The sequence below is a fragment of the Lissotriton vulgaris genome, chromosome 5 (assembly GCF_964263255.1).
Source record: "Lissotriton vulgaris chromosome 5, aLisVul1.2, whole genome shotgun sequence".
Lineage (NCBI taxonomy): Eukaryota > Metazoa > Chordata > Amphibia > Caudata > Salamandridae > Lissotriton > Lissotriton vulgaris.
Window position 1 is genome coordinate 101,347,239 of NC_141693.1, and position 19,650 is coordinate 101,366,888.

Below are 19,650 nucleotides of genomic sequence, written 5' to 3' on the forward strand. Positions count from 1 at the left end.
CGGAGGGATGGCGATTAAGGATTTCAAGAGCTTGCTCTCTGCTGTTGCCAAGGAGTCCAGACAGCAATGCCCCCACAGTTCTGCCCCATACAAGGCTGATGTTACTACCTTAGCCTTGTAGATGTCAATTACTGGGGCAAGCGACCTCCTCGGTGATGCCCAGAATTCCCTCAGAAGGGCACCTCCTACTCTCTTATGGTTCAGGACCATCTTGGCAATGTGAGGTAACCAGTTCATGCTATCCGTGATCCGAATTCCAAGGTAATCAAATTCGGATACTTTCTCCAAGGCAACAGAATTGAGAATAGGAGGGCGGCCCAGTTTCCTTGGAGGGTTTAGGACTAAAAACTTAGTTTTATCCACATTGATTACTAAGCCCCTTGCAACACAGAAGTTCTGGAAACGGGTTAGCAACTTCTGGAGGCTTTGCGGAGTCTTAGAAATCAGGAGCGTGTCGTCCGCAAAAAGCAGGGTAGGGATCCGCACTCCTCCGAGACAGGGGGCGTCGGCTGGTTCTTGCTGGAGATATTCCACCACCCCATTCACATATAGTGAGAAGAGGGTGGGCGCTAGGACGCATCCCTGTCTCACACCCCTAGACACTGGGATTTTCTCTGTTAACTCTCCATTTCTTCCCCAGCGGACCTGAGCAAAGGTGTGGGCGTGAAGGCTAATAAGGAGGGACAAGATGTAAGGAGGCAATCCCAGCCCATAAAGCACCCTCCATAACTCCTCCCGGGGAACTAGGTCAAAGGCAGTCCTCAGGTCTATAAAAGCCAGATATAGACTGCCCTTGCCTAGCTCCACCACCTTCCACCCAAGAAGTGCTAACCTAAACACCTGCTCTATCGTCCCCATTCCTGCCCGAAAACCTGCCTGGAAGTCTGATAGTATTTTATTTTCCTCCACCCAATGGAGAATCCTACCAAGTATAGCTTTACCTGCTATCTTTTGGGTGGAGTCAATGAGGCTTATGGGGCGGTAGTTCCCCGGGATTTCTCTGCATCCTTTTTTATAAATCGGGACCACCACCGCCCCCTTCCAGGAATCGGGCACTGGCCCTCCCATCATAATGTCATTAAGGAGAGCTGCAATAACCCTTCCCCACGCCACTGGATGTGCCCGCATGAGATCCCCCGGTAGGCCATCTGGACCTGCTGCCTTGCGGGGGGCTACCCACCCAATTACCTTTTCGATCTCTAAAGGTGTAAAGAGATTATAGGCATGGGGTTCAGATACTAGTGGGGGGATCACCCTGACATTTAGTTCCCCATCCGCCGGGAGGTATAGAGCCCCAAAGTGTTTTACCCAGCTTTGTGGGGGAATATTACAGGGTCTCATAGCTTCGTCGGGCCTGTTCCGGGAGCCTACAAGGTTCCAAAAGCCCCTTGAGTCTTTACTTTTGCTAGCGAGGAGTAGGTCCTCCCAAAATTTCTCTTCCCACTCCATCCTAGCAATTTTAAGGGATCTATTGTAAGCCTTCCTTGCTTCCAGTATATCACTGTGGGATTTGTGTTTCACTGCCTCTAAAAGTCTTGATTTGTGTACCCTACATATTTGTGTGTACCAACCATTACCTTGCTTTACACCTCTTTTGTTTCCTGGCTTACTAGAGGGGATGGTAAACACGTTTGTCAGAGCCTCTACTAAAGAGACAAAGACCCGCTAGCCCTACCCACCCCTTCCGGGAGAGACCCCAGATTTGACACTGCTTGATTTAAAAGGGTTGAGATTTCTCCAACCCTTTCCTCTGAGAGGACCAATTTAGCCCATTTTAGGCGCCTTCCACAGAGAGAGACTACAGACTCATCAGGGGGAGCTACTATGCGGTTAATGGGACCCTTTTTAGGAAAAAGTGGATTGTGATCACTTTCAATCGTCGGGACCACAACCATATCCCTCACTTGGCTCCAGAGACATACATCTAGTAAGATATAGTCGATTCTAGAGGTGTGTCCTGGTCTATTATATGTATAAGCCCCCCCCCTATCTGAAGTTGTCCTCCCATTCACTGCCCTTAGGTTTAATTCAAGGCTCAGGGAGTATAGCTGTAACGCCACCTCTGACCATCTCCTAATGGATGGAATCTCCAGGACTGGGATCCCTAACCTAGCATCCTCCTCATCCTGGTCTAGGGCAACATCCAAGCCCAAGGGCTCGAACGTACAGTTCATGTCACCCGCGACCAGGATACACAACTTGTGTGGAGTTGTGCTCAAAAGGGTCTCTAGGAGAGATAATACAGAGGAATTCCTCCCGCCCTTAGTCCCTCTGGTGTACACATTATAGACATTCAGTATTGTTCGTCCCCTGGGGTCTCTTAAAATAATGTTTTGGATATCCGGACAGCCTGTCTGTGACTCCTCTATTCTGCAGTCTAGGGAAGCTGCTACCCATATGAGCAGGCCACCCGAGGGGCGTCCTCTCCCTGATTCCGAGATTAGCGCAGGCAAAAAGTAGGAGGAGAATCCCACCCTATGTACCGACTCCAAACTCCAGGTCTCTTGGAAGATGCATATGGCGTGCTCATCAACCAAGGCATTCCAGTCTGGGAGGGCCAACTTTCTTGCGATCCCTGCGACATTCCAGCTGAAAACCTTAAAGACTCGGTCCGTCACAGCTGATGTGTCGCTGGTCGCGAGAACACTACTGTCCGCAGACCTCACAGGAGGAACATGCAAGTTACAATCTAGAGAAATGGTCAGAGAGACTACCAACCCACTGTTGCTTGCAGTTGAGGGTGAAGCTGTTTGGGGTGATGATGCTACCATTGAGCCTATTCTATTGACAGTTACCATATCTGTAACGGCAGTTTCCCTCGTATCGCCCCCCTCCAGTCAGCAACTCCCTGGTCCCCACGGGGGGTTCAGCCCGTTGAGCCCAAGACCCCCAACCCAGCGTGGGTCCCAGTTTTGGCCTAAGCCAAGTGTACTAGGACCCTCCCAAGGCGGCATAGCAATTTGCCTGGGGTAAAAAAAGGTTAAGTCCACTACTTTAACCCCTACTGAATCCATGCTTTTTATAGGGCCACAGATGGAGCTCACTACTCTGGGATCTTGGAAGTTTATTATTACACAGTCCCCCTCCTGTGTTTTTTTCCCTTGCCCTACCCACCCTACTCTGCGGACACTTAAAATAAGCCCATCCACACCAGTCGGAATTGGCTTATTTGACTTTAGCCAGTGGATACACTTGTTCTTAAGAGACTGGTGGTTCTCCAACTGGCCTTCCTTCAGTGGGGGAACATTTACTAATACGGCGACAAAAGGTTGGCAATCTGGTGGGAGGTTGACAGGGGGGATCCGCCGTGGGAAATTACGGGGGGCCACTGTGGTAACAACTGGGGTTATAGGTTGAGGGGCAGTTTTGGCGACCGTTCCTGTCGCTGTTCCCTTGGCTTTGTCTTGTGTACCAGGTGCTTGGCTAACTTTAGCTTTACCTCTGCTTGCCAGGGGCTGCACTTGTGGAATTGGCTTAGGTATCGTTTTGGCAACCTCTGTGGGTGTTGTCGTTCCCTTAGGTTGGGGCCCTACTTTGGGTGGGGTAGGAATTTTAGGTACTGGACTTTGGGTGGGGTAGGAATTTTAGGTACTGGATTATCATATTGAGTGGCCAGTTAAGGATATTATGTTGGCTTACAAACATGTTATTAACCCCGGTGGTATCAGTTGCGACCACGGTAGCCAGTTTATGCATTACCTTAGCTTGGGTACAAACCTATTCCTTCCACAGCTTCTGAATGATGGTCATTGTTTGTACAAACTTGAGTCTGCTCTTTTTAAGGACAAACGCCTGAAGGCTCGAAAGCATTTAAATAATGTCTGGGTCAATCTATTCCCGAGTGGCCTAGAATTAGGTATCTCTGTACATTTTTTTCTTGTGTGCTTTTTTCCACTTTTATTTGTATTTGGGCTGTTCTATTTTACAACATCTTTCCTTCTTGATATGCTGGACACTACCCTGCACAAAGATTTATGTTTGATGTTGTGTGCCTATCTTGGTTATATTATTGTGTATAAGATTGCAACAAGTTCAATAAAAATATTTATATTAAAAAAAAATTGAAAATGGATGAAAATCAAAGGTTACATCCAAACCTAAAAATGCACTATTGGTAACGCAGAAGAGGTTGCATAGCTATTTTAACTCATACGAAGGGGAACAAACAAAGAACATCAATTTGTAGTTGACAGCATTAAACATTTACAATATAAAGCAAATCTTTTCACAGAGTACTGCCCTACATTTTCAACCATATTCGAAACAGTACCTTACCGGATTCCAGCATAATGACTGCCATGGGTTAAGAAATTATAAATCGATGTACCAAGATACAAGCAAGTTATTTTGTGCTTCACCTACCATTTCACAGGTCCCAGCTCAATGCAATGCCCATATCTGTTCCATATAAAGTTTCCAGATTTCTTTTTTGTTGTTGCTGTGAGATGTGGTGCCGAAAGGCCAACTGCTAGTCAAGGTACGTAAGGAAAATGCTACTTACCAGTATACGTCTGTTCTTGGCATGTAGAGCTGCAGAGTTACACACTGTGAATAGATCGCATCTGGTGTTGGGCTCGGATGTTTGTACTTTGTTATTGTCCTGGAAAAGTCTTTGGAAGTCACGAGATAGGCGACTGCTCCTGTGGACCATAGTGCGCATGGGTATCGGCACCATCTTCAGATTGTTTTTTCGCCAGCAAGAGAAATGATGGAGTTTTGTGAGAAACAGAAAAGATGCCTGTGTATGCTGTATCTAAATAAGATAATACTGGAACAGATAGAGGTAGCTGGGGAGGTGGGAGGGCGTGTGTAACTGCAGCTCTACATGCCAAGAACAGATGCATACTGGTAAGTAGCATTTTCCGTTCGAGGCATATGAGCTGTAGATTACACACTGTGCATAGATTGTACAGCAGTACTCCACCTTAACGGCGACCACCAGTATCTGTTGCAGTTGTTTGAAATAATGTTTTGAGTACAGCTTGGCCCACACTAGCTTGTTGCTTTGCTTGCACATCTACACAATAAGGTTTTGTGAATGTGTGTGGTGTAGACCATGTAGCTGCTTTGCAGATGTCATCTAAGGGAATGTTCACTAAGAAAGCCATTGAAGCCCCTATTTTTCTGGTAGAGTGAGCTTTAGGTGAAATAGTTAAGGTATGTTTTGCTTTTTGATAGCAAATTTAAATGCATTTTACAATCCACCTTGCAATTCCAGATTTTGATATAGGATTGCCTTTATGTGGTGGAGAGAAGGATACAAAAAGTTGTTTAGTTTTACGAAAAGGTTTTGTCCTGTCAATATAATATAGGAGTGTTCTTTTAATATCTAGGGTGTGAAGAGCCCTTTCTGCGACAGTTTGTGGTTGCGAGAAAAATATTAGCAACTCTACAGACTGGTTGAGTTGAAAAGGAGAAATTACTTTGGGTAGGAATTTTGGATTTGTCCTAAGAACCACTTTATTATGATGTATTTGTAGAAATGGTTCTTGAATGGTAAGTGTTTCAAGCTCACTAACTCTTTTAAGAGAAGTAATGGCTACTAGGAAAGCGACTTTCCATGTAAGGAATTGTAATTCACATTTGTGCATAGGTTCGAACGGAGGACCCATGAGTCTTGTGAGGACAATAGTTAAGTTCCACACAGGTGAGGGTGGTACTCTAGGTGGAATGATTCTTTTGAGTCCTTTTATGAAGACTTTGATGGCAGGTACTCAAAATAATGACACGTGTTGTATATTTTGCAAGTAAGCTGCTACAGCAGCAAGGTTCAACCTATTAGAAGTGTATGCTAGGTTAGACCTTTGGAGATGTAGCAGGTAACATATGATGTGTTGGATTGACATATCTAAGGGATTGTTGTTGTTATTGTTACAGTATATAACAAATCTTTTCCACTTGGCTGCATAGCAAGCTCTAGTGTTTGGGCGTCTAGCTTATTTGATAATATTCATGCAATCAGGAGGAAGGTTAAGGTAACCAAAACTCAAAGATTTCAGGAGCCAGATCACTAGGTTAAGTTGTGCTGATTCTGGATGTCTGATCTCTCCATGGCTCTGGGTTAAGAGGTGTGGAGAGAGGTGTAGTCTTTGGTGGTCGACTACTGAGAGTTCCAGTAATGCAGTGTACCATGCCCATGTTGGAGCAACCAGGATGAGCGTCAGTGAGTGTTGCTGTAGTTTGAGCACAACCAGTGGAATGAGTGGGAGAGACGGAAAAGTGTACGCAAATCTGCCTGACCAATTCACCCATATTGCATTGCCTTTGGACAATGGGTGTGGATACCTTGCCGCGAAGCTTGGGCATTTGGCGTTTTCATAGGTTGAGAAGAGATGTATCTCTGGCTGGAAAAATGGTTGAAGAACTTGCGGATACAGTTCCCACTCATGAGTGTGTTGTGTTTGACGACTCAAGAGATCGGCTATGCAGTTTTGAACTCCTGGAACATGTTGGGCTAGGAGAAAAATGTTTTGAGGAATGGTCCATCTCCATATGCTCTGTGCTAGGTGGGAGAGTTGGAGAGAGTGTGTCCGCCTTGTTTTTGTATGTAGTACACTGCTGTCATATTGTCTGTGCAGACTAGGACAGCTTTGGCCAGAATGTGTTTCTGGAAAGATTTTAATGCTAGGAATCTGGCTAGCAATTCCAGATGATTGATGTGGAGCAATCTTTGTTGGGATGTCCACGTGCCCTGCTCGGGGTGATGTAAAAGATGAGCTTCCCAGCCGGAGAGCGATGCGTCTGCTGTTAGCACTTTCTGTGGAACTGGCTCGATGAACGGTTGCCCTTTGGAAAGGTTTTTGGTGTTAAACCACTGCAGAGAGCGATGTATGACCGTCCACCAACACCAGATCTGTTAGCTGACCTTGAGCCTGGTTCCACTGACTTGTGAGACATTCCTGTAGGGGACACATCTGGAGTCTTGCGTGAAGGACTATGAAAATGCAAGATGCCATCATCCCTATTAGCTGCATGAACACTCGAGCTGGGAGAGAGTGTTGTGGTTGAAACTTTGTGAGAAGGCTTTGTATGCTTGATATCCTGGCTGGAATACGATATGAAAGTGCCTTTAAGGTATTTAATGTTGCTCCTAGGTATTTCTGTATGTGGGAAGGTTGCAGGTGAGACTTTGGATGGTTTATGGTAAACCCCAAGTCGTGAAGCAGCTGGATTGTAGCGTGAGTGTGTTGCATGCACTGGTTGTACAACTTGGCTTTTATGAGCCAGTCGTCTAGGTAGGGGTACACATGAATATGTTGCCTCCTTAGATGAGCTGCAACTACTGCTAGACATTTGGTGAAAACTCTGGGTGCTGTGGTGACTCCGAATGGGAGTACCTTGAACTGGTAATGCTGACCGTCCACTACAACCCTGAGATACTTTCTGTGAGAGGTGTGAATGGGAATATGAATGTAGGCGTCCTTGAGATCTAGAGTAGCAAGGAAATCGCCTTGTTCCAGTAGAGGGAGGACCTGTTGAAGCGTGACCATGTGAAAGTGGTCCGATTGTATGTATAGGTTTAGGGTTCTGAGATCTAGGATGGGTCTTAGAGAGACGTCCATTTTTGGAATGAGGAAGTACCGGGAGTAAAACCCTGTGTTTTGTTGACGCAGAGGTACTGGTTCTATTGTATGTTTTTACAGAAGGTAGATGACCTCTTGTTTGAGCAGTGATAAATGTTCTAGTGACATTTGACGGAGCCTGGGTGGTATGTTTGGGGGAGTAGAGGTGAGCTTTAGACAGTAGCCTGATTGAACTATTTGTCTTACTCACCTGTCTGTGGTGATGTTGTTCCAGACAGGAAGGAACTGTTGTATTCTCCCCCCGACAGGATTGGAATGTTCCGGAGGGAGTGGAGGGAAGTCATTGGGTAGGGGGTAGGGGTGAAGGCAGATCTGGTATTGTTGGTTTTGCCTCTTCCCTTATTGTTATTGCCTCTGTAACCACCTCTTTGGTAACCTCTGGTAAAGGTAGACTGGGTGGGAGCTTTGTAAGAAGTGGTAGGGTTGTCAGATGAGTAGCCTCTGGAGGTGCCTTTGTAAAATGAGCGACAAAAAGAACGTCTGGGAGCTTGCGATTGCAAGGCTCCCATAGATTTGGCTGTGTCTGTGTCTTTTTTCATTTTTTTCTAATGAGGAATCTACATTAGGGCCAAATAAATGCTCTTGGTCGAAAGGCTGATTTAAAATAGCAGTTTGTACCACTGGTTTAAAACCTGAAATGTGTTGCCACACATGTTCACGCAAAAGTACCCTTATATAGACTGCTCTAGAGGCGGTATCAGCTACATCCAGAGCGCAACAAATGGAGGTGTTATTAATTATTTTACCCTCTTGTATAAGATCATTGGCCCTGTTTTTTTATTTATCTGGTAGGTGTTGCAATAGGGCCTGTAGTTCATCGTAATGTGCCTTATCATACCTGGCCAACAGTGTTGGCTACACGCCAAATATTAGCTGCCTGTGACTCTGTTCTTTTTCCTGAGGCGTCTAAGAGCTTGGATTCTTTATCAGGGGTGGAGCATCGCCTGATGTTTGGGAGTTGGCCCTTTTTCTGGCATTAGAGACTACTAGTGAGTCTAATGGTACGGGGCCTTTAATATAGGCTGGGTCTCCAGGAGCAGCTTTATACTTTTTGTCGATCCTGGGGTTAATAACTCTAGCCCGCACAGGATCTTTGAATACTTCTGGTGCATACTTAGTTACCCCTTTTAGCATTGGTAAAATAGAGGTGAACCGTTGTGAGGTGTCAAAGGTGTCCATAAAAAATTCCTCTTCTACAGGGAATGTGTGTAAGCTAGCCCCATGGTACTGAGCAGCTCTGTGAAGCAGATGCTTAAAACCTATTGTGTCCTCTGGAGGGGAAGGCCTAGAGGGGTATACGTTATCCTGTGGAACATTAGGAACATCGGGTGTATTATACTCATCCCAGGGGTCAGGGGAAGAAGGTGGACTATGATCCCCTAGTGGTTCCTCATGTACTCCTTCTCCTTCATTAGAAGTATCATCATCATTCCCTGGTGGAGATGGTGTAGGAGAATGATGTGGTAGTGGAGGTGGAGGAGAAGGTGGAGGAGGACGTGAAGGAGGTGGTGGAGGAGGTGCTTGTGGAGAAGGGACCCTGAGGGGAGATGTAGCAATATCCCTCTTTTTAGGTGGTGGGGCAGTGTAGGTGAATCCAAAGATCTCTTCTTTGAGCTGAGGGTGAGTTGACCAGTCTTGGGGTCCTTGAGAAGAGTCTTTTGTTTTGGATCAGGTATAAAAAGCACTTGTGGTGTAGGCTGCTCTTTGGGCACTGACTCTCTCGGCACTGGTTCCGGTAAGGTTTTGTGGTGCTTTACCAGCTCTGTGGTTGGTTTTGGAGCTGGTTGCTTCTTCGGAACCGAGGGTTTTTCGGCTCCGGAGGACGTGGATCCGGAGTCTTAGGGGTTGGGCTTTTACTCGGCTCTGGGTGTTTCGGAGTAGATGGTACGGTGCCTGCGGGTTTCGGTACCGAAGGCTTGGATGGTTCCGTGCTGGTGGATTTCGGTGCCGAGTGCTTGGATGTGGAAGCAGCGATCGGCAATGAGGATGAAGACTGTTTCTTTTTCGGTGCCGGTGTTTCGATACCGACAGCAGGCTGGCTCAAGCCCGAGTCGCCTGAAGGCTTAATAGGCTTCTTTGCCGGGCCCGGGGGCAGGGCATTGGAAGCAGTGTGTCGTGTGCACCTGAGTCCGAAGTAGAAGGTGTGACCGAAGCCTTTTTCGATGTTGTACGGAGGGGGTCGGGGTCGACGATCTTACTTACGACTCGCTCTTCGATGTCGAATTCCTCTGCTTCGGATTCGCTGCCGTGGATTTGTTCGACGCTCTCCTGTTCTGGTACATCGACGCCTTCCTGGAAGATGTCGTCGGGGATAGAGCAATTTTTCTTCGAGCTCGACGATATCGAATGGTCATCTTGGAGCGGAAGGAGGCACAAGCTTTACAATCTCTGGCCTCGTGCTCCGGTGAAAGGCAGATTTTACACACCTCATGCAGATCAGTGTGGGGAAACTTCAACCCACATTGAGGACACTTCTTGAAAGGAGTCCTTTCCATGAGCCAGATACCAAGGCCTAAGTAGGCCCGAAGGCCCTCGGTCGACAATTGGAATCGAGGACTTCAAATTTGTTGAGATGCGCATTGACTGGGATCGCGATCGAGACAATACCGTCAAAAGGGTGAAGGATTGCGCGTCGAAAATAGAATCGGTAACAGTTCCGGACTGGAGCGCTACAAGTACATCCAAATACGATGGCGGAAAAAACTATCTGAAGATGGAGCCGATGGCCATGCGCACTGTGGTCCACAGGAGGAGTCACCTATCTTGTGACTTCCAAAGACTTTTCCAGGACAATATAAAAGTGCAAACATCTGAGCCCAACGCCAGGTGGCGATCTATGCACAGTGTGTAATCTGCAGCTCACATGCCTCGACCCTAAGGTTTACTAATGTAATACTTTGAATAAATATATTATTTATAATGGATCATGTTTTTTTACTTTGTTCATTGCTAACACAAAGTTAGTTTTTCATATTTAACACTTAGGGTTAGCATGTATATAAACACTCCCAAAGTTTGCAGATAAGGGAACACAACATTTAGAAAAAGAAATCGGCCTTGATCACAAAAATCAAGCACACAGGGAGAGGTTTGGATTAGGGTCCTAATCTGCTAGCTTCACAATCAACAACTTAGCAACAAGAGTAATCATCTCCTGCAATTAATAAAAAGTGAGGGTGCAACGCAAATGAGACAGAGACAAAACATCAAAGGTTAGCAAACAAAAAAGTTGGCATATGGATCAAAGCAGTATAGTGATTACAGTTTTACTCCTTCACTGTGCATGCTTGGTAAACCATACACAAGTGAAAGGCAATAGAGGATCCCATGCTAAAGATCAAATCCCAGGGTTTATCAAAAACATACTACATAATTGCCCACATTGGTGCATAGAATATTAAATGGATGTATGCATACATAAACATGTATTGACAGCACAATCAAGTGGCAATATTGTTCAATGAAAAAAATTCTGTCATCTCAGCAGCTACATCCCCATGTCAATTGCATACTTCGTTGGTTAGACTATTTTTGAAGCTAAAGTAAAATTATACATCACAACAGATTGTGTTTCACTATTATCAAGGGCAAACTTCTAAACATTTTTGTATTAAACTAGATAATTCAATACATCTCCTGGAATTCCACCTGGTTTCCCAAATATGTAACATTAAAAGGATCCACAATTATCTTACGGAGATTCACACAACTAAAAAACAGTGTACACCATTTATTTTTTCCACAATATTTTCTTCTGGCAGTGCAAAACATTCAGTCAACTAACCTATATTGTATTGAAAGATAAATCAATATTGCGGTTTTCATACATTTTAATTCAAGACAATAATAATAAATTCCTCACCAGTTGAATTAGCTGCATCTGATCCCTGGAGTCACTCAACTCTTCTTTCATCACATCCAATTCTTGTTTTTTCTCTGAAAACAATTCAGTAAAGGTAAACACTGAGGATAGATATTTGGCCACACTGGGCTAATTGTGTAATGAGGAGGCAACACATTGATAGTAACGTGATGTCAGAAAAGTCGAATCAACAATCAAAGTATATTGGAGGCATTATATTTTGTTGCTCAGCTACAGAAAACTATAAATCATCCTACACCTTGAGACCAGAAACAGGAAGAAATAATAGAAGATGAAATGAAAATAAAATTTATAAAGAGTGACAATCACACTGGGGTTTCTAGGCGCTAGGCAGATAATAAAGCTAAGAGGATATGGAAAAAGACAGTTATTTGCGGAAGAGGCAGGTTTTTAGATGTTTCCTACAGTCCAACAGGTGTGTCTTAATTTTAAGTTCTGTTGGGAGAGAGTGCCACAGACTAGATGTGCAAACGATGAAGCCTCTCCACCCCAATTGGCTTTTTTAAATCTGGGGTTTATAAGATTACTGCATGTGGACGAGCATAGAGGACGAGAAGGAATGTAGCGTTGAAACGCTGAATCAAATAGTGTGGCCCGACAGCTTGTTGAGCTCTGAAGGCAATACAGAGTGCCTTAAATTGAATACGTTTATCAATAGGGAGCCAGTGTCGTTGAGTCAGTGCTTGGGAAGCTGATTTTCATTTTGGAATGCTCAGTAGTAGCCATGCCACTGCATTCTGTAGCGTTTGTAGCTTTTGAAGAAAACGCTTTTGGATATTGTTTAAGAGCACGTTGCCATAGCCTACTTTGGGGGAGATAAGAGTTGTGACTACCCTCTTTTGTAGACTTGCTGGGATATAAGGCAACACTTTCCTTAGAGTTTTCAGGATGAAGAAGCACGAGGAAGTCCAAGCCAACACTCTCCTCAGCAGCTCGGCGTGCAGCACCACTCGCCTCTGCTCCAGAGACCTCCCGGCTTCTGGGTTCGAGTCAGCAGCCCGCCGCCTCCGCACAGTGTACCTTTCGCCACCTGGTCTTCTCATGACTTTTGCTGGGAGACTAGTTTAGTTTAAATGTAAAGTTTATTTCTTGTACTTAATTAAAGTGTATTGCTTACTCCACTGTTCTATTTTCCGGTAGCCTTTTTCCCCGCTGTTTCTGCCCCTCCCACCATCAGAGCACCACTCCCGCCTCCCCACCTCCAGTCCCGCCCCCCCCTCCCCTACCTAATGGCAGCCGCTGCGGGGCAGCGCGTGTGACACCTAGAACTTCGGTCCAGGCCAGCACTCTCCGCAGCAGCTCCACATGCAGCACCACTCGCCTCTGCTCCAGAGCCTTCCCGCCTTCTGGGTTTGAGTCGGCAGCCTGCAGCCTCCGCACAGTGTACCTTTCTCCACCTGGTCTTCCCAGGACTTTTGCTGGGAGACTCGTTTAGTTTAAATGTAGTGTATTTCATGTACTTAATTTAAAGTTTATTGCTTACTCTACTGTTCTATTTTCCCGTAGCCTTTTGCCCTCCAATGCTGACCCTGCGGCCCCTCCCACCATCACAGCCCCTGCTCCCGCCTCCCCAACTCCAGTCCCGGCCCCCTCCCCTACTTAATGGAGGCCGCTGCACGGTTGCGGCTCTATCGCGCCTCTGACACGCCGCTAGCGCATATCTGGTGCGCCTAAGGCGAGCCTGTCTGCGCCCAGACCATGACCAGCGCCAGAAACCCTGTCTCGCCTAAACCCTACCGCTACAATTCCACTACCCTCCACGCACTCAATCCCGGCCGAAACACTGACTGCGAAATATCCTCGCTGAACACCACTCATGGACAGTTCTCGTGCAGATCCTGCCACAGATCCTTCACCATCGACAAAAACCCCACAACCGCCGAAGGCCCGCTGACGTCCACTTTAGCCACACCACATAGCTCCTCTAGAAGGACCACCGCTGTGTCCACTTCACTTTCAACTCTGCACCCAAGCCCGCCCCTCGCCCGCCACGAAGGAACTGGAGCAAGGTCACAGAGGAACACCTCAACACCACCCTCCTCCAAGACCCAGCACCACGACGGACACCAATTCCACAGCCATGGCATTTTACTGCTGGATCTCCCACTGCACCGACAAGCTTGCACCCCTCTGCCACCCTGCCAATCAACGCCCTCTGAAAGCAGCCTAGTTCACCACGGAACTGCAAGAAGCCAGACACTCCTGCAGACGTCTAGAGAAAACCTGGCGAAACCAGAAAACCAAGGAAGCACATAACAATCACAAGAGCGCCCTGAAGGAATACCACAAGCGCATAAGAGACACCAAATGGAACTTCATAAGAGACAAAGTCCAGACGAACAAGTTACTTACCTTCGGTAACGATATATCTGTAAGAAACAGTAGTTAGTATTAGATTCCTTACCTTAGAATATCCCCAGGCGTCAGACTGGATCCGGAAACTTTTGCGTAGCAATACCCCTGCGCGTCGGTAGGCATCGTCCGCGGCTCCGCGTCCGTCGTCGGCGTCGTTAGTGCCGAAATGAAGTCGCCGGAGTACTTAGACGCAGCCCTCGCGCACGGACGTCAGTTCTTATACACAGCTTTTCCGCGCCAGATACGGAGAGCCATGATAGAACCAACACTGGTGCCATGAAACTAGGGCCCTGAAAGGGGATGACCTTTACCCTAGATATTGGTTCGCAGAACGGGGAGGATGGGTGGGTCGGTAAGGAATCTAACACTAACTACTGTTTCTTACAGATATATCGTTACCGAAGGTAAGTAACTTGTTCATCTGAAAGAAACAGGTTAATATTAGATTCCTTACCTTAGAATAGATACCCCAGCAATACCAACCCCGGTGGTGGGTCTGTGAACCAATAATCACACCAGAAAGTCCTGGAGGACGGAACGGCCAAAGAAGCCATCCCTCCGGACTTGGCTGTCCAGGCAGTAGTGTCTTGCAAACATGTGCAGCGAGGCCCAAGTAGCTGCCTGACAGATGTCCTGCAAGGGGACTCCCCGGCCCAGGGCAGTAGTAACCACCATGGGCCGAGTGGAATGGGCCCTCAGCCCAACAGGAGGTTCCTTTTTAGCCAAGGAGTAGCATGCCTTGATGCACAAAACGACCCACCGAGAGATGGTCCGTTTCTGCACCGCCCGTCCCTTCTTAGCTCCCACGTAACCAACAAAGAGTTTGTCATCCACCCGGAACTGACGTGTGCGATCCAGATAGAAGGAAAGCGCACGTTTTGGGTCCAGACGGTGGAGCTGATCTTCCTCTTTAGAGGGATGCGGAGGCGGAAAGAAGGGGGGCAAGGTGATGGACTGCCCGATATGGAAGGCTGTGACTACCTTGAGTAGGAAAGAGGGTCTGGTCCGCAACACAACCTTGTCCGGATGGACAGAGAGGAAAGGAGGTTTGGAAGAAAGAGCCTGGAGCTCACTCATTCTCCTGGCAGAGGTGATGGCAACCAGGAAAGCAGTCTTAAGGGTAAGAAGATGGAGAGGACAGTTGTGAAGTGGCTCAAAGGGAGCGCACATCAGATAAGTTAGTACAAGGTTCAAGTCCCACTGAGGCATCACGAAAGGAACAGGGGGGAACATATGAGTGATGCACTTCAAGAACCTATTTACAATGGGGGACTTGAACAAAGATGGCTGATCAGGAAGGCTTAAGAAGGCGGAAAGGGCAGAAAGGTAGCCCTTGATAGTGCCCAGAGCAGAGCCCTGCTGGGCAAAAGAAAGAATGAAGAGGAGAACCTCGTAAAGAGGGGCATTGAGAGGATCCTCAGCATTTTTTGTGCACCATGCCACAAATTCGTTCCACCTGCAGGCGTATACCGACTTTGTGGAGGGACGCCTGGCTGCCAGAATCACAGAACAGACTTCAGGAGGCAAGTCAAATGGCCTCAACTGTCGCCGCTCAATCTCCAAGCATGGAGGTGGAGACTGGACAGGCTTGGGTGAAGGACCGTCCCCTGCTGCTGCGACAGAAGGTCCTCCTGAAGAGGCAGACAAATCGGAGGATCGACTGACATACTGAGTAGCTCGGGATACCAGTACATTCGCGCCCAATCTGGAGCCACAAGGATGACTTGGGCCGGGTCACGCTTGATTTTCTTCAGCACTCTGGGCAGAAGTGGTATAGGCGGAAAGGCGTACAACAGACCGCAACTCCACTCCCGACAAAAGCATCCAGAGCGAGTGCCACCTTGGAAATTCCAACGCACAGAACTGATGACATTGCGCGTTCTCTTCGGTGGCGAATAGATCTACCCAAGGCTCTCCCCACTGCAGAAAGAGTCCTTGCGCCACGTCAGAGTTCAGACGCTATGCGTGATCCATCATGCACCTTCGGCTGAGCTCGTCCGCCCTGGCGTTCAGAGAACCTGCCAGGTGTTGAGCCACCAGGTCAGCCCCTGATGTTCCAGGCACTGCCAGAGGGACAGATCCTCCGGGCAGAGGGTCCACGACCCCACCCCGCCCTATTTGTTGCAGTACCACATGGCGGTGGTGTTGTCCGTGAACACCTGCACTACACTCCCCCGGACAGAGGGGAGGAATGCCTTCAGTCCTAGACAAATCGCCCGCAGCTCCAGAAGGTTGATATGGAGCCGGAACTCCGCCGGAGACCAGAGGCCTCTAATCTCTGCCTCTCCCATGTTGCCTCCCCAGCCCTGGAGGGACGCGTCCGTCACAACTACGTGCTCCGGTTGGGGACGGGAGAGGGATCTGCCGCTGACCCAATCGCGGTCCGTGAGCCACCACTGCAGCTGTCTCGCAGTGCTTTCCGAGTTCAGGACATCGTCGGACAGGTTGCCCTGATGCTGGGCCCACTGAAACTTCAGGTCCCACTGCAGAGCCCACATCCGCCACCGGGCATGATGCACCAGGAGGCCATCAGCCCCAGAAGCCGCAGCATCAACCTGACCGAGACCCGGGATAAAGGCTGAAAGATTAGAATCAGAGCCTGAATATCCCGGACCCGCTTTTCGGGAGAATAAACCCGAAACTGCGCTGAGTCGAGGACCGCTCCGATGAAGAGGAGCTTCTGAGAGGGGCACAGGTGTGACTTCGGCACATTGATGGAAAACCACAGCTGGTGCAGGAGGTCCGCCGTTGTCTGGAGGTGGCTGACGACTGTCTGGGGTGAGCCTGCCTTCAACAACCAGTCGTCGAGGTAGAGGAAGACTGAAACCCCTAACCTGCTTAGATGAGCTGCGACCACCGCCATCACTTTCGTGAACACCCGTGGGGAGTTGGTAAGGCCGAAGGGGAGCACGTTAAACTGAAAGTGCTTGTGGCCTACCGTGAACTGCAGGTAGCGCCGGTGGGCGGGCAGGACGGGGATGTGGAAATAAGCGTCCTGCAAGTCCAACGCTACCATCCAGTCTCCTGGGTCCAGAGCTGCTAAGACCTGAGCCAGTGTCAGCATTTTGAACTTCTCCTTCCGGAGGAAATCGTTGACGTTCCGTAGGTCCAAGATAGGGTGCAGGCCCTCTTTGCCCTTCTTGGGTACCAGAAAGTAGTGGGAGTAACAACCACACCCTACTTCCGGCCCAGGAACGCGCTCGATGGCCCCCTTGGCCAAGAGGGCCGTAACTTCCTCTTGCAGAAGTTGCAAGTGATCCCCCGACACGCAGTGGTATTGCGGTGGCATGGCTGGAGGGGTCACCTCGAAGGGGAGGGAGTAGCCCCTTCGGACGATTTGCAGCACCCACCTGTCCGACGTGACAGTGCGCCAGTGGAAGTGGTGATGGCGAACCCTGCCCCCCACTGGCGTCACATGGGCCTGAGAGTACGGACTAGGAGGGTTTTGAGGCGGATGCTGCAGGGGAAGGTGTGGACTGGCCTCGCCGTTGTCCCCGTCCGACGCCACGGCGGTTTCCACGGCCGCCACCGCGCTGTGTATTAGTCTGCGGTGCGTGGCTGGCAGCACGTGTGGGAGTGCCCCTTCCTTGGCCACGAAAGGAGCAAAAGGCACCCGATTGCTGACGTGGGGCCGAGAGGCCCAAGGTCTTGGCCGTAGCCCTGGAGTCCTTAAAACGCTCAAGCGCATGGTCTGCCTTGTCGCCAAAGAGGCGACGGCCATTAAACGGCATGTCCAGAAGGGTGACCTGGACATCAGCCGAAAAGTTGGCGGTCCTCAACCAGGCGTGGCGTCGAACCGCCACCATCGTTGCCATCGCTCTGCCCAGTGAGTCCGTGGTATCCAGCCCACACCGGATGGACTACCGTGCCGCATCTCGACCCGCCGCAAAGGCTTGGGTGAGTTTAGTCCGAACCCCCTCCGGACATTGTGGCAGCACGTCCGCGACCGTGTCCCATAGAGTGTGTATGTAGCGGCCCAAGAGGCATGGGTGTTGACTGACCGCAGTCCCAAACTTAGGGACGAGAACACCTTCTTATCGAATTGCTCGTACCTCTTGGATTCCTGATCGGGCGGAGCCGTCGGGAATGCGGTCTGGGAAGCTGGCTCTCAGGGGTGGGGGTGGGTGGACAGCAAGGGTCGTCCGGAGTCAGGGGGTAGCATTTGGCCACGTTCATATCTACAGGCGGACCTGTAGAGGGCTTGGACCAAGTGCCCAAAAGAACGTCACACAAGGCCTCATTAAACGGCAACAGACGCTCAGCCGAGCCTGCCTGCGGTTTAAGGACCTCAGTGAGGAGGTTAGTCCTCACGGCCGCGACAGGGAGCTCTAGGCCCAATGCCTTGGCCGCCCGCATCAACACTACACTGTAGGTAGCCCCCTCCTCCGTAGCCTACGGTTGGAGGGGAGACAAAGCCAGTGTCAGGCAAAGTGTCCAGCACACTGGCATCCCCAAGCTCACATGTCCAGTCCTGTTGAGACTGGCACTTCTGTGCCAGAGGGTCCACAGACCCCTCCCAATCTCCCTCGTCACCCATCACCTGAAATTCAGGTTCAAAGGATGGGGCCGGTTCAGTAAAAATCGCCAAGCGACGTCGAGAGCGGCGCCCAGTGGCGACGTCGAGAGCGGCGCCCAGTGGCGCCGCTCCGGCGCTGGAACCGAATCGACGGTAGGATCGGGGACGGCGTCGCTCAGAGGCGGCGCCGGGGGTGACACCCTAGGGGCCGGTGCCGGCGAGGTCGACCGGCGACGACCCGGACCGGAACCGGATCCATCGGGGGCCAGCGGCGCCGGGACCGAAGTCGCCGGCTGCGCCGGGGCTGAAGCGCCCAAAAGGGGGTGGTAATAGGCGGAGCATCTGAACCAATCAAACACTCACACCCAGTCAAAAGATCTGGGTTTAATCCATCACCGTTCTTTAGCCCACTCTGCCACCCCAGTTCAGACATGGCTATATGCAAATCAGTCTGACCCTGTGCCTCATGGGAACAGTCCAGCCCGAACTGCCAAGCCATGCCTTCCCTGGACCAGAAACAAGCTTCCGAGTACCGGTTTCTGGCATTCCAGCCGTCTTCAGCCCGGCTTGCTTGAATCCAGTTGCAAAGTGAGCAAGGGACTCACGTCTGAGCATACCCTGCCACACTTATGGCGGCCAAAAGCGGTACAAAAGGGGGTGGTAATGGACGGAGCATCTGAACCAATCAAACACTCACACCCAGTCAAAAGATCTGGGTTTAATCCATCACCGTTCTTTAGCCCACTCTGCCACCCCAGTTCAGACATGGCTATATGCAAATCAGTCTGACCCTGTGCCTCATGGGAACAGTCCAGCCCGAACTGCCAAGCCATGCCATCCCTGGACCGGAAACAAGCTTCCGAGGACCGGTTTCTGGTATTCCAGCCGTCTTCAGCCCGGCTTGCTTGAATCCAGTGGCAAAGTGAGCAAAAGACTCATGTCTGAGCATACCCTGCCACACTTATGGCGGCCAAAAGCAGTACAAAAGGGGGTGGTAATGGACGGAGCATCTGAACCAATCAAACACTCACACCCAGTCAAAAGATCTGGGTTTAATCCATCACCGTTCTTTAACCCACTCTGCCACCCCATTTCAGACATGGCTATATGCAAATCAGTCTGACCCTGTGCCTCATGGGAACAGTCCAGCCAGAACTGCCAAGCCATGCCTTCCCTGGACCGTAAACAAGCTTCCGAGGACCGGTTTCTGGCATTCCATCCGTCTTCAGTCCGGCTTGCTTGAATCCAGTGGCAAAGTGAGCAAAAGACTCATTTCTGAGCATACCCTGCCACACTTATGGCGGCCAAAAGCA

The 19,650-nt window shown here is 49.4% G+C and overlaps 1 protein-coding gene across 1 annotated transcript in view; it reads right to left on the reverse strand.

Moving 5' to 3' along the window:
* Positions 1 to 19,650, reverse strand: part of CNTRL (centriolin) — an 857,679-nt gene that overhangs the window by 197,556 nt on the left and 640,473 nt on the right. The window contains exon 35 of the mRNA XM_086920986.1: positions 11,446 to 11,519. Coding sequence (XP_086777112.1) covers positions 11,446 to 11,519 — 74 coding nt within the window. The remainder of the gene's footprint in view (positions 1 to 11,445; positions 11,520 to 19,650) is intronic.